This window comes from Nothoprocta perdicaria, unplaced genomic scaffold, assembly GCF_003342845.1.
Source record: "Nothoprocta perdicaria isolate Ctin4 unplaced genomic scaffold, notPer1 scaffold_290, whole genome shotgun sequence".
Classification (NCBI taxonomy): Eukaryota; Metazoa; Chordata; class Aves; order Tinamiformes; family Tinamidae; genus Nothoprocta; species Nothoprocta perdicaria.
In genome coordinates this window covers 299246-314005 of record NW_020455522.1, presented here as the reverse complement: position 1 = coordinate 314005, position 14760 = coordinate 299246, and the positions used below count along the sequence as shown (strand labels likewise).

The 14760-nt window shown below is 44.0% G+C and overlaps 1 protein-coding gene across 1 annotated transcript in view; it reads right to left on the bottom strand.

The window, feature by feature from the left end:
• SYNDIG1 (synapse differentiation inducing 1) overlaps window positions 1-4319 on the bottom strand; it is a 51998-nt gene extending 47679 nt beyond the window's left edge. The window contains exon 1 of the mRNA XM_026041750.1: window positions 3755-4319. Within this exon, the coding sequence (XP_025897535.1) occupies window positions 3755-4234 (480 nt within the window). The 5' untranslated portion in view covers window positions 4235-4319. The remainder of the gene's footprint in view (window positions 1-3754) is intronic.
• Window positions 4320-14760: the final 10441 nt, after the last annotated feature.

Sequence of the window (14760 nt, the reverse complement as noted above, 5' to 3'; positions counted from 1 at the left end):
TAAAGAAGGAAGATTTTACTTGAAAGCACTACATTTCTTTTCTTCTTTTACTCCCCAGAACATTCAATTTATTTCATCATGCAGAGGCTGTTGCAGGTATTGCTTAGGAAAAGAAAAGGGTTCCTTAAGACAGAACACTGATGTGCTCCTTTCTGCCACACATATGAATAATTCACCTTGTTGCAGTCCTACATGCCATCAATAGCTTGAGTTTCTTTAAATAAGCCAGCTCTCTAGGGGCTAGGAGGAAGACTAACAGGAGTGTAGTATGACAAATGATGTTTCTGGATAAAAGGTGGCAGTGCATTTACACATGAACTCTAACAGGATGGTATTTTAGCTAGGAACTTGCATAATATTTCACCGGCACCACACTTGACAAGTTGTCTGTCCATTAGTCGTGGCATAAAGAATTCATAACATATTTATAAGTGTTCCAGCGATACCTAAATAGGGAATCATTTGATTTCAGGGTTGGGCTCAGAACAGATAGGTTTAAAGCTCTGACAGGGTGTGCAGCTTTCTGCTTTCATCCTTGATAATTGCTGGAGCAAAGTGGGGCAGTATATGCTAATGAGAACCATTTCAGAAATGTTTTTCCCTCCAGACAATTGTGATTTTCATAGACAACCTGAATAACATTACACCAGGACCTGAGAAACTCTACTGTAAAAAAAAAAAAAAAAAAGAAGAAGAAGTTAAACATAGCCAAACTGTTGTTAGAAGTGGGTAGGACACCTAGTTCGGATGTCGCCTGCTCCTCTGCCACATCTCCCAGAATTTTGCGGAGTCCCCAGGCTTCAAAAGGGATGAAGTTGTTTCCTTGCAGGCTGCGGTGACTCACTGGAGGCATTGCTGAGCTGACCAGACTCATTCTCAATGTGATAAGAGGTTAGAGATCAGCGGCCAAACCTGTCTAGCAGGCAGCTGCTCAAACTCAGATGAAATAACTGTCTCCCAAACACTTGCTCTGCAGCAGTTTTCTCCAGAGGTTGTGCCAAAGCAGATGTGCAAAGGCAGAAAAGCCTTACAGGAACTTAGCCTTGATCTGTTGTTATGCTGTCCAGCTCCCATCCTGCTATGAGCTGTGGTGTGGCAGACAAGAAAACAAGATACTCAATAACGTGCCATGTGTATGGCAGGATCATTTTTTTCAAGCCTCTCACAATGTGGATGCAAAATCTTCTATTATCTTCTCTTGCTCTTCTCCTTCAAAATGCTTTCATCTCAGATACTAATCTCCCTTTGAGCTTATTAGTAATGTAAAGAAACATTTGACTCCTGTCAATAGCTGGTGGAAAAAAAAAAAAAAAAAAAAGCAGTGTGATGGGCCAGACTCATGCTCTGTGATTCGGTAGCTTTGTCTCTCATTTGGACGGAGAGGCATTTTTACGCAATTAGCACTCCAGCATGGTTCAGTCTCCCTCTCTGTGATCACTGTCCTCAAAGACTGCTTCTCTTCCATCCCGGGAGTCCCAGAAGACTCAACAATCTCACTAACAAACCTCTGTATTGGCCAAGCCCAGGAGGCCCTCATACATCTGCCTGCACAGCTACAACATCTGCCCGGATGGGCACAACACAGCAGGCACCTCTTTGGCTGGTCTTGTGCCATTCAATATATCCTTCCTCATCCTCTCATCTTTCTGATGACTGACTTCAGAAAGAAGGGCCAACTGTATCTGCAGACTTGGTCCCTCTTGGGAGGCCCCCAGAGCTAACAGACTGTGTGCTTGGTGCTGCTGCTCAGCAGGTCAGTCATTTAGGTCTGTCTCATCTACTTCTTTCATTTTCTGGGTAGAGAAGAAATGCCAGTTCAGAATAGAGGAAGGCTTGTTGGTGTATGCTTGGTGCATTTCTACCTCCTCTGAGCACTTGGTACATCTAGGTCAGGATAGCTATCACACACAGTTTGGTTTATTAATACAGTAACACCCAAATGACTTAAGTAAGGTGGGTCACCTGTGGTGCTAAATGCAATACACACATTTAAGAGGGCTCACATGGAACCTTATAGTTGGACATACAGAATAGGAAGAAGGAGAAACTTGGGAAAATGATGCACATATCAGCACAACAAGACACCCTGCTGTCTGAAAAGACATGAGTAGAGAGTCTCCCTTCTCTCCTTGAGATCTGGAAAAGGGAAGGATGAAGTCTATGTCCTCACACCTACAGTTATAGGTAGTTTCCTGGGGGCACATATTTTCCATGGGAAGCTGACCTGAACCTTACATGGTAAACTTTTGAAGAGCTACCCTACATTGAAAAGACTGCTCGAAAAGAGAAACCATTTTTGGTAGGAAACTTTTTTCTCCCTCCTTGTTCTGCCTGTTTTTCTAGCCTTTTTAACTAATCCTTTGGCAGTTATTATAGGTGTCCTGCTGTATTTGGATTGAGAAGAAGGGAGGAATTATTATAGCTGCCTAAATGTCAGGTCAGATGAGTCAATAACAGCATTAGGCAATTAGATGCTTGTTGTGGTCACTCTCCATAAAACTACTGCGGGAGAGAAGCTAAGGTTAAAAAGGCAACATGTAGGCTTTTTTTTTTTTTAATAAGACTTTTCACAGCCACTTCTTAAATGTTGTAGAAGGGAGGGATTTGAGCCAACACCATCACAGGCCTCAGAGAGAAACCTTTTGTCTTTCTGAGAAGATTTTGAATACTGCATTGCTTTTCTCTTTCGCTACCTTAACAATCCAGAGAGAAAAGAGAATAAAAGAAAATCCAGGCTTTTGTGCTGTCCCTGTGCTGAGTTCAGGGTGAGGCATCTGTGTTATTGGAGGTGAAAATAGAAGCTTTAGAACTTGTGATGTCTCATGGGACAAAACTCCAGCAAGAGTGAAACACAAGAAAATAGTTTCCTGATGTCATCTTGGACCTTCAGATTGGAGCTATGCCTTCCCTTCCTACAGATTATTGGGTCTTTTCTAAGCTAGGAGTGTGTGACTAGTGCAGGACAAAGCTTTGGGATCAGCAGCATTATGTACACCCTCCATCCCTATGTACAATGCCAAACAGAAATCTGTGCAATACTTAGGCAGCCAGTTTCAACCAAAAAGATAAAAGTGGTTTTTTGTTTTAGTGTTTTTTTTTTTTTTTAACTTAAACTAGGAATGTATCATTTAAGAAAGAATGAGGTTGATTTCCACAGTGTGACCCATTTGGAAAATAAAATGGGTCTTTGGTGTGAACAATCAATAAAACATAGAAAGAAACTTTGCATTTTGGGTCTAATAAGGTGTTTCCCTTCATCAGAACTGATTTTTGGATTTCATAGTGAAAGGATTCACTGTGGCAAGAAACCCAGAGACTTTTGCTTGTGTGTTTGTTCAAAGAGAGAAATGTGTCATGGTTGAGCTTATATGCAGAATCTCCATCTTTATGCTCAACTCAAATAAAAAGAAAGATGATGTTGGACTGCTATGTAAGACACACTCCACATATGTGGACAAATCCCCCTGACCTTAGAAGGCGTGTAAGCACATGGACCTTCTGCTGCTTGTGACCAACCCTTTGAGGTGTCGCAGGGAAACATTCATCCCTGTTAGGGACAGTGGGAATTTTGTCCTTAGTATTGACAGAGTTGAGACTTTACTCAAAAAGTAATGATCGGTGCTCCTTCGCTGTCCTGGAAAAGGAGAAAGTGATATAACCCATCCTATGCAGGCCAGTACTTGGAAGCAGCATGCTTAATCCCAAGTTTTTCCTCTGCACCAGCCTCCCCCATAGATTACGAATAATATCTGACCTCTAGCTCCTGGAAATCTTCTTCTTCCTCCACATCATAGGAGAGGGTGTGAATCTTGATGTCATCTGCTGAGAGGTCAATGAACTTGCCATCTGGGTACTCCAAGCTGTCTTTGGTGGGGGATCGGTCTTCAATGAAGGTGGTTTCACAGCACTCAGCGTTGATGCTCTCCCCCCATGAACGCAGCACGTTCTCCGAGTAGAGGATGATGTTGGGCCGGTAGTGAGATTCCACGGTCTGCTGCAGCATGTTGGGGTCCAGAAGCTGTTGCACGGGGTCATTCCTTCCATTATCCAGGCAGCTCTGCGAGGAAAGGCTCCCCACTCGGTGGCCTTGGTACTGGGGGGTTGAGTAAACAGAGACCAGACCATCTCGACTCTCTGCTACTAAGTTCCTTGTATTAATCAAACCATTCCTTTTCCCGGCTTCCGCTATCTTATTGTGCATTAGCACAGTGTTCTGCTCAATCAAACCATCCATACTGGGAGGTCTCTGGGTGAATGGGACAGGTCGTCCTTATTTGATGTACCCTAGAAACAGGTCACACTGGAACAGTGGCTCCCATTTTCCTGAAGAAGAAAGGAAATACATACCAAGGTGAGAACACAAGGGCTGAATAATGTATCAGGCCACCCTGGTCAGCTTGTTTTTGGCATCATCTCCTGAAGGAAATCCCCATATATGCACACGCACAGACACACACACAAACACACTCTCATCAAATATATCCCCACTTAGAGAAGTGAAAAGAAAAATAAAAAGAAACACGCATGAACTGGACTGGAACAGATATCAGTGTGTGGTGACAGAGGACTGCCTAAGATGTATTGCAAATAAGAGGATGGTGGGGTGCAGACCTTGCTAGAGGACATCCTCCAACACATAGAACACTGTCTTTTTGGGGACAACCTCCCTTCTTCTGAACACTTAATAGAGAAAGATTTCTTTTTTTTAAGTGATAGAAGGATAAAAAGACCATTTGCAGTTCTCTGAGAGCTGCAATTACAAAAGCCAAGCATCTGATGTCTTCACCCATCAGTTTCTGTGGCTAACGTTCACCCTTGGCAAGGACTTTGCTATCCTTTGAAAACACAGCTGAAGGAAAAAACAAGACCCCAGCTCTTTCTAAATTGACTAAAAAACAAACAAACACACAAACAAACTACCTGAGGGCAAGATCAGATCTGACCCAGAGGAATTAAAACTCTCTGAATGTGGCTTCAAATCCCCAGTACTATTTCTACTCAGGCCTCTGGGGCTGCTGTGTGGCAACATATTTAAGAGATGTGATGGGGCTTGTTGATGATCTCCACTCATATCCACCTAGAAGAAAGGAGTGCACGAGTAGGTCTTGATTGAGTCCTGGGACTAACTCTTTTCTGTCCCACCTGTTTCTCTTTTGTGTGAGTTGCACTGAGCTGTGAGAAATCAAAGGGATAGTTTTAGGGAACTATCAAAGGGATAGGCTAAAACTACTTATTTCTGGCCAAAATAGCTCCTCACCAGGACATCAGTTTTGCTCTCATGAAACCAAATAAAACTGCTTTTTGAAGTGTGGATTTATCTGTCATATCAACAAGGAGCTCAGGATTTTGTTTCTATGCCTTATTCAAATTACAGAAATGCTCCTAGCTTCAGTCATACTTATATTTGATTCTCTGAGGCCAAATCCTTAACTCGAGATTAAAGCTTCTGAAGTACTGCTTGGAACCAGGATTATCTACATATTTATAACTTTACATGTGTGTATGTGAGCATTTATAATATATACATATATATTTTGATATACATACATGTACATATGTTTAGAATTTTTTTTTACTTGCTCTCTAATTTCCCTTTGTATCCAAGATCCTTAGTCTTTGGCAAAGACTAGACAAAGCCTAACTTTGTTTCCTCAAAATAATTCTTGATTTTAAATATCTGTGGGATTTTTTTTCTTTTAAGTCTGCAGGAGATATTTAAACCATTGCTAAGATCTGGCCTTCTGGCCTTACACTGGGAATGAAGAAAGAAGCTTGTGTACTGTAGAAGAAAGCTTATCTGAGTATTTTCCAATGTTTGTATTCACAGCACTTGCTTTACCATGAGGAAAATCCTTTTTATGCTGTTGGCAAACAGTTTGGGGCATGTCCTACAGAAGAACAGAAGACCATGTCTTTCCTCTCTCTCCTTGAGAGAAACAAAGTAAAAGAAAGGCAGAAGCTGAGGAAAATTAATATGGACCGAGCAATCAGAGTAAGCTGCAGACTTTGCTCTGTTCTCCCCTTGCTGTCTTGAAAGATGTGCAAAGGTCCAAGTCCCCCTGGTGTGTAACACACTCTGTTGATCCCACTGAAGTCAGAAAGACATCATCTGAATCTGTAAATTGCCTTTAACTGCCAAGCATGCTTGGCCCTGGCATTTGTCCAACCAAACTGAGGTGGTCAGTAAAAACATCCTTTGGAACAGCTGTAGATGTGGAGTTTGGGATTGGGGATTGGGATGTAGGGATTGGAAGATAGGCAAATCAAACAGGTCCCTTTCCAGGAAGAGGAGATGTCAAGATTTGGTAACTGCACTGATGACTCCAGCAAAGCATGGGTCAGGCCTTCCACCCCGATGTGGTCACATCATCCCAACAATAAAATATTGCCTGTTTTGAATGGCACTCACATAAATGCAATTTTAAGACAGTTTTATCTTAGGTCTTCAAGCTGTGCTCTCAGATTCCCTTCACATGGTCTCTATTCTCTCCTAGCGTCTATATAAAGCTTGGCTCTGAAATTGCAGGTCTCACCCCAGGCATTTCATTGATGGTTATGACGCCTTCATGGAAAATGCTCACTTTGAATGGATGCAAATGATGCTCTACAGACATGGTGATACTCAGACTACCTCCTCGGTGTACACAGGTTGGTATTTCATGTAGCTTTGAGTGGTCATCTTGATTGATTCTGAAAGGGCTGGATTATGAGAAAGTGTAGCTCTAGTCTCCTGGCTCCCTTTAAAGTTGTCTTGAAAGGGGACAGTTCAAAATCATGGGAAATCAAAGATGTCTTCAGTCCTTCTAAAACTCCTCAGGAACAAGATGGGGGAAATAAGTAGAGGCCAGAGTGAAAAATGTTTTAGTATGTCTAATTAACCTARGACTTTAGTAAATCACTGAGATGTTGGTGTGCTCAGGAGGACCACATCAAGCAATCCCTTACTCCTAGATGTTCACCAGCCTAAGTGACACAGGAGCCAACGCCTTTTTTTCCAAAAGCTAGTTGAAAGGTTCAACCATTTGCGAAGGTGATTTGGCTCCAAAGTCTTTGGACAGATAAGATCCTGAAAAAATTCTGAATCTAGACTACTCATGATGGCTTTGGGACTCGAGGGCTTATATCTCTAGCATCCCAAGGCATTAAGGACAACTAGATTGCATAGTCAAGTATCCTCTCTAATCACCCACACCGGTATGGAGTTAACAAGCTCCACAATCTGTCTTCAAGCTATGTGCTCTCCCAGCAATACTTAGGCATAGCTTGGAGTGAAGAAGTGCCATGAATGCTCTTGAGCCTGATCTAAAGCTCTCAGCCTTGCAAGTGTATTGCTTTATGGCAAGGGCTGGTGAGATTCTGATTCCTTTTCATCATAATAACAGCAGAAAATAATAACAACAACAATAATAAATAATAACAACAAAGTAGCATTGATTTTTCTTTTCCAATTGAAATCCCTAAGCAGCTTGACCATTAGGCTTAAATCAATAGCACCTTTATTGCCTGTGCATTTTGATCCATAGCTGAAATGGGATCAGTTGCTCTCCAGAGAAGCTGAGGAATCTTTGAGGTACCCAAAGATTCTTCATCAGTAAGACCACCAGCACCTGCAGATGTCTTCTGGAAGTAATAAGCAGCCTAGAGGATTCTGGCTGGCCACAGGACTGAGAGCATAACCTCTGAGAGACAATCCAAGGCAATTGCAGGAAGCCTTCTCAGATGGGAGCTGAAACTCAAATGCAAAAAGAGAGTCATTCTCACTCCTTCATAAGGACTCACAAGGTTTCAAAATGATGCTGAAGGGAAAAAGAAACCCATTAAAGGTTCAGTCCTTTAAGTAAGAGAACTGTTTGGTCTGTTCCAAAATGGGCAGCTACTCTAACTGGTTTGGTTCAGGTTTTGTTCACCTTGATACCACTTGAATTTCTACCCCAAGAACTGCTTAGTGGGACTCAAAACAACCTGAAATAATTCTGCTATTTCAGCCTTGAGGCTGGAGCAAGAAGGGAAGCCTAAGTGCAAACTACTGACAAATACTAGATCCCATTCCACCTATATTTTTTCTTTGGGTATAAAAGTCAGGTCTCAGATATTAGATGTGGAGTTATTATTCAAATCTTCTCTATTCTCCAATTTCTTTTTTTTTTTTCCTTTCTCTCACTCTCTTTTTTAATAAAAAACTGCAACCAAGTGCCAAGATATCTAGTCTGCACTGCTGTGGTTTATTAAGCTATTGCTTGCGTTACAGCAGAGCATGGATATGGTAGCTGAAATCAGGGCTGCGCTCTGCTGGGTGTTCTGCAGTCTCCAGCTACGGTGACAGCAACTGACAAATTAATTAAGCAAAGAGTGTGAGAGAGAGACATGCAAGCTGTGGAGAGGGCAGGGAGAGAAAAGCTAAATGCCATGCCCCAGGCTCTGGGAGACAAGGACCATAAGCTCTTCTACTACCCATCATTTTGCAAATCCTTGACTCTTCTGCCAAGGATGCTGTTGTCCTCCTACCTCAATGGGGCTTACCTCTTCCCACAAATGTAGCACAGCCCCAGAGTGTCTCATGTCAGGGACCAAAAAGTCTGTATGGACAAGTGGTTCAACTGAACTGAAATACCTTTCCTCACAACAGATAAAAAGAAACGATAATTCAGGCAGTTAAAACCTCAAGGCTCTCACCCGGACACGTCTGACATCGCTGGTCCAAAGACAGGATTTATTTGAAGGGAAGTTTGGAGAGGGAGGCAAGCCGTGGTGAGGCCAAAGGCACAGATCCCCTGCGCTTCCAAGGTTTAGGACTGTACCCCTTGCCTGCAAATCCCTGCAAAATATGCAGAGCATCCCCTGTGAGAAAGGGCTCCAAGAGCTGTTGTTCCCTTGTGTGGACATCTACCCTGGGTATAGGAAGAAATTCCTCCCTCTGAGGACAGTTGAGCACCGGGAAAACCCCAAAATCAGGAATACCCAAGAAGACTATTCCTAGCAGACTCCCCCTTCCCTTACCATGTTTGCAAGAAGACGTTCACTGCCCCTCTACTCTCCTACCAACTCCATGATGCCACCAAACCTAAGGCAGGAAGGGACAAGCATGACCCATTGCAGAGCTGATCCAACAGCAGAAGTCCACGAAGTGTTGTGAGGACCTGGATTTGACTCTTTGTTAAGGCTCTAGATGGAGCTTTGGAGGCATCAGGTCTCCTGCTGCCAGCTCTCAGGTGCAAGGGGTTTTGAATGGATTACACAGTAAGTCTCAACGTGGTTTAAGGTCTTTCAAATGTCTCAAAATTGTACCATCACCATCAGGCCTTTTGCTTGAGAGAAATCACAGGCAACACATGAGAGCTCATTAGGAAGTAAAATATTTACGGAAAGGAAGGAAGAAACCTTTCCCACTTGTATTTTCCTCCTTTGATTTAGCTGTGCTCATTAAAACGAGTTCTGTTTTAAGGGAACGCTGCTGTTCCAGCAGCTGAAAATTCTTTTGACCTATTAAGTAAACTAGAGGGAGTTTCATAAGGCAGTGCAACTAATTCACTCTGGGAAAGTCAGGAATGCATGCATTAGTGATAGTTAAATGTTTAATTGAAAACAGGGGAGCTAAAAAGACCTCCGTGCTATTCCAGCATTACTGATAAGCATCAAATCCAGGGTGAGGCATGGGCTCACCTTGCCCTACAAAGAGATTCTCATCTGTAGTGCAGATGGACTCACAGCACAGTGAAGTGCCCAAGGTCACACCAGAGGCAGCAGCGGAGTTGGAAATAAAATCCAGGTCTCCTGATTGCCTGTACAGGGGTATATTTAAATGGGGAAACAATTACCATATGCAAAATAAGTCTGTCTGAATAACTGATTGCTCAGTCCATTAGCTGAATCAAAGAATGGGAGGGAGAAAATGATGGGAATTACCTTGTGTTGACCTAAAACACACACAAAAAATGTTACTCATGAGACAAAATATTTCCTTCTGCAGATGGAAGCATCTTGCTTGAGACAAAATAAAATGTTTCCTTTCTTTGCTTTTAATCAAATGAACTGGCTTTTAGCTCAATTTGCCTCAAGTTGTTTCCAACAAAAACTCGGACTTTTCTAGCAGTCCTCCTTCCCAAATGGTTTTGCTGGCTGAGTTCAGTCTGAAATCACAACTCTTTTCATTTGATGATAAAACTATGCTTTACAGCTGATAAATGACTGACCTGAAAAACAGCACCTGCCTGCAATGTAAATAACCGGCCTGTTGTGGAAGGCAATACCTTGCCATCTGCACAACTCATGGCAACTGCTTTGCAAAGTGGACGCAGTCCAAAAATAAATAAATAAATAAATAAATAAATAAATAAATAAATAAATAAATAAATAAAGGCTCCATGCCTCCTTTAAGAGAGAAATTCATTTCACTGGCGTAAACAGGAAAGCCTCAGTGTGAGGAAGCTATCTAACTGCATCTGGACATATGAATGCTCTTAGTCAATGTGGGAATACAAAACACGACTAACTCTTTAGCTCCACGTGAGCCATCCTCAAAAGTTCTTCTGTACAATTCTCTGATTATGCCCAGCTCAGTAAAAATGACCTTTATGAGATAAGAAATACAGACAAGCACAATGAAAAAGGTTTACTGCCTTCACTAGCGTGGTTAGGCTGAAGGATCTATTTGCTGACTCCAACAGCAGAAAATTTTGCTGCTTTTTGCTTTTGAAGGAAGTGAGCCCAGGTCTTCAATGGGGTAGATAATTGCAGCCTTAATTGTCTGGAGTGGCCTCACTACAAAACAAAAACAAAAACAAAAAACCCCAAAATTCATCCACAGCTCCTCTGCATGCCATGGGGAGCATTCCTAGCCCTTCTGCAAGAGCTGCTCCAGTGTATGGAAAGAGCTTGGTGATGGATCTCAGGCCCAAATGACTGGTGTGGGGCTGGGGAAGTTCCTCTTGCAGATTTAACCAGGGATTGTGCTTGCAGAGTGGAAATTCATGCACAGACGAACTGCTTGTTTGACAACATGTGTTAGTTTACTTGGAGGATGGGTCATATCCTCAGGCGATGATGTCTGCTTGGTTCCTACACCTCAATCCAGATGGTTTCTGAGAGTCAGTCTAATCCTGCTACCTAGTTTTGGTGATGCCTGGCATTGCAATACATCCAGATAGATCCAAAAGTCTCCAACCCAGAACAATCTGACCTGTGGAAAACCACAGGTAGGACAAAATATCCATTCAACACTTGTTCTGCAGGTAAGGCACCAAAGCTGTGCTCTCTGTGGGGATTTAAAGTACCCTTGAAGCAGGAATGACAAATAAAGAGATGACAGAATAGAAGAAGACTCTCGTGGTAGAAACCACACAGAACAGTAGTGTCCTTATCTCCTGCCCCAGGCAAAGCATCCCAGGGCTAGAAGTCGCTTTGCTGGCAAAACACTTCAGCAGTACTATAAAATTGCTAGCGCCTGTTCATCAGGGCGAGGATGATGAGATTAAGCAGCCAAAGCTGGGGCAATAAAGTCAGGCTCACTCTCTCATTTTATGAGGCTCTAGAAGAATTGCAGAGCCAAGAATTGTACCACTGTGGTACAAAGGCTTTGTAGGAGAAGTGATTTAGACATTGCAAGTGTCTACCTGGGGCAAGCAAGGAAATACCAGAAAACTGTATTGGTGAACCTTGAAAATCCTTTTTTAACCTCACATTCATCCATCCCCTAAAAATCAGAGTTGGGATGGCGTAAGGGTCCCACTACACTCAAGACATTGCCAGAGGTTGAAAGAAAAGACCTTGACCCTCTTTCCAATGGGACTGAAAGGGGCAGAGGAGCTGGGAGATTTCTATAGAAGGGAGATTTGGATGCAGCAGATCCATTATCTTCTCAGCTGCCCCATAAGCCAAGTGAAGTGGGGAGAAGGGAGATCATTTTGCTGGAGAGGGCACAATCATAGAAAGAGCAGGACGGGTGGGATACCACATGTGAGAGGGGGAGCATCTCTTAGCACYCAATTAGCTGTTGCACGTAGCAGACGGCTGCCATGGGAGATGTCCCAAATCCTGAACATGGGCTGGATGTCTCATGGGATCTAGGGCGAGCAGCTCCCATCAGAAGGAGTTGAACCCTTTGCTTATTCTATAACTGTCTTCCAAGAAAATTATCCAGTTGCAAAGACAACCTCAGGAATCTTCCGTTCCCTCTGTGGATTTTTAAGGGGTCTGAGCTTTACTCAAACAAAGCACATAAACCTGGATAAACCCATGCACAAATCCCACCCACTGGTTGTGAAAGGTCCATTTATTTTTCTGCACCTCTGTGAATAAGTCTCAGTGCCTGAGCACAGAATCACTTTAGAGCAAGGATTTGGGTGGATGGCTGGTAAGGGACCATTGCACATCCATATTTTGTACAGATACATACAGATAAACATTTACAGTGGCACTGTCCTTAAAATTAAGAGCTCTGAAGGCATGCATGGACTCACATGTCTCATGTACTGCACCACTATTTTAAAATGCAGTCTTTGCTGGTGCAATGAAAATAAGATAACTATAGTCCATCATTTTTCCTATATTATGACAAAATCTGTAGGGTTGGACCCTTAGATGGTATAAGCCAGATGGACTCTACCTAAATCCTCAGGGTTCCAGTCATGGACCTCATGGACCTCTGCTGAGAACAGGCATTTTGCTGAGATTTCATGAATCAAAGAAAGTTGGCAAGTTCTGCCAGAGAAAGGATGTTCAGGAATGATTGCTCTGATGGCCAGAGAATGTCCATTTAGACTTACATTTACACACACACTCGCGCCCACACACACACTCTTCATTCACTTTTGTCAAAACAAAAGCATTGCATGCGCAGAGTGTTTTCCTGCTATTTAAATCTCTGCGCTTCTTTTCCCTTTATTTTATCCCCAGTGGCAGAGTACACGTAATGACCTGCAAAAAGTCTAGTCTCCAAAGCGAGGAACTCCACATTTGTAAGTCCCAATATTTCATTTGCAATCATAATTTAATACGCAAATAACCAGCATTGAAAGCTCTCCTGGACCAAGACATTTAAAGATGATTTATATATGTCTGCAGATAGGAACTTCCACTGATGAGAAAGGCAGAAAAATATCTCGCCCAGCTATTCTGCACCTTTTCTTTACTCTTATCCTCAGAAATCAAAACATTTTCAATCCTGCAAGCAGCATTCATCAAGTGCAATGTTTTATGGTGGTGCCCCCATGCACTAGTACTGCATTACATCTGCATTTGTATAACGAAGAGCCTTGCCATGCGAGTGATTTATTCCGAAGCGCACGGTACCAGCGGCCAGTGATGTCTGCTTGCCCACTTAATAAGAGGAAACTTCATTTAATTCCCACAGATGTATCCCTCTGACACACACCTTGGCATGAACTCTAGTCACTAAGCTGCCAATAAAATGTCACCTTGGCCAGCAAAGTGAAAAGTGGCTTGTTCTTTGGAGTAAGGTAATTTGAAGCTAATATGGAGAGCATCTGAATACAGCTACTCTGAAGACGATAGCTCATTAACTCTAATTAAGAGCAAGTCATTTAAATACATGAATGCAGAAAAGTGTGTTCTCCACACTCTGCCTGCATTTTGTCATACACAATCATCCCCCAGAAAGTACTAGTTAACTCATCTCCTTGCCTCTAAAGATATCAAAGCATCTTTTAATTGTTGCTAATGCGCTGTTTATGAGGGATTAATGTTTAATTGTTTGTGATTTGAATATTGCATCTCTCCAGAAAGTTTAGATCTTCTTTCCTGGCTCCTGCCTCTCATACTGCATGCCAAGGCTGCAGCCTTCTTTCCAGTGATGTTGAAGGCACATTTCAACAGATTGCTCTCCAAAGCAACTCCTGCCACTAGGTAGCTCCATGATTTTAGGGGGGAAAAAAAGCCACCACAGCCTCAAGTCCTGGATAAACCCCTCTGTCTGACATGCACTTTGGACCAGAGATCACGACCAGTTTGGGGAAGGCATGTGCTCCTGCGGTGCCCATTCCAGAAAGGTCTCAAAGCCTTTGCCAGCCTCTACCTATGGAAGGGTCCTCCTTAGGGGATGCTTTGGTGCTCTCCTACCCAAGGCAGAGGCAGGCACGGGGGACTTGCCCAAGGTCACCCCTCTCCACCACAGATTAGCAGGGACCTCCTATGACCCCACATGTGTTCCCTCACCTTAACCATCCTTCTCTCCAGCTTCAGCTGCAAGCTAAACGTTGTGGAGGGAGTGTGAGGGGAGAAGGAAAGGGAATTCAACCCCTGGCCCATTGCCCTGGGCAGTGGGGACAGTGGGCAGCCCTGGTTGCCCCTGTCTGTCCCAGGTCTAGCTCTGCTCCATGATGCCTTGAGGGCACCACACATCCTACACGGCCCCTCTCTTCCTTGCCCGGAGCACCGGCTGCTGGAGGGGCGGTGAGGCGGGGATGGGGGGAAGGATGCTCGGATACAGCGCGCAGGAAGGGGCTTCTCCTGGCGAAGGGAAGAAGAGGGAAAGAGGGATCCCACGCAGAGCTTCCCTTGCGGCAGCCCGGGCGGGAAGCGCCGGCTCCGTGCGCGGAGCCCAGCCGGGGATCCCGCTGCGGGTCCCCCCGCGCCGCCGCTCTCCTCACGCGCGGCAGCTCCGCAGCCCCCGGGCACGGCGGGGGGGAGGGGGGGGAACAACCATGCGCTGCGCCCCCCCGGGAGGGATTCCCCCCGGGAACCTGCCCCACGGCGGCGCGAGCGAAACGGCGGGTGGGCCACGGACCTGGCGGGGGGGGGGACCCC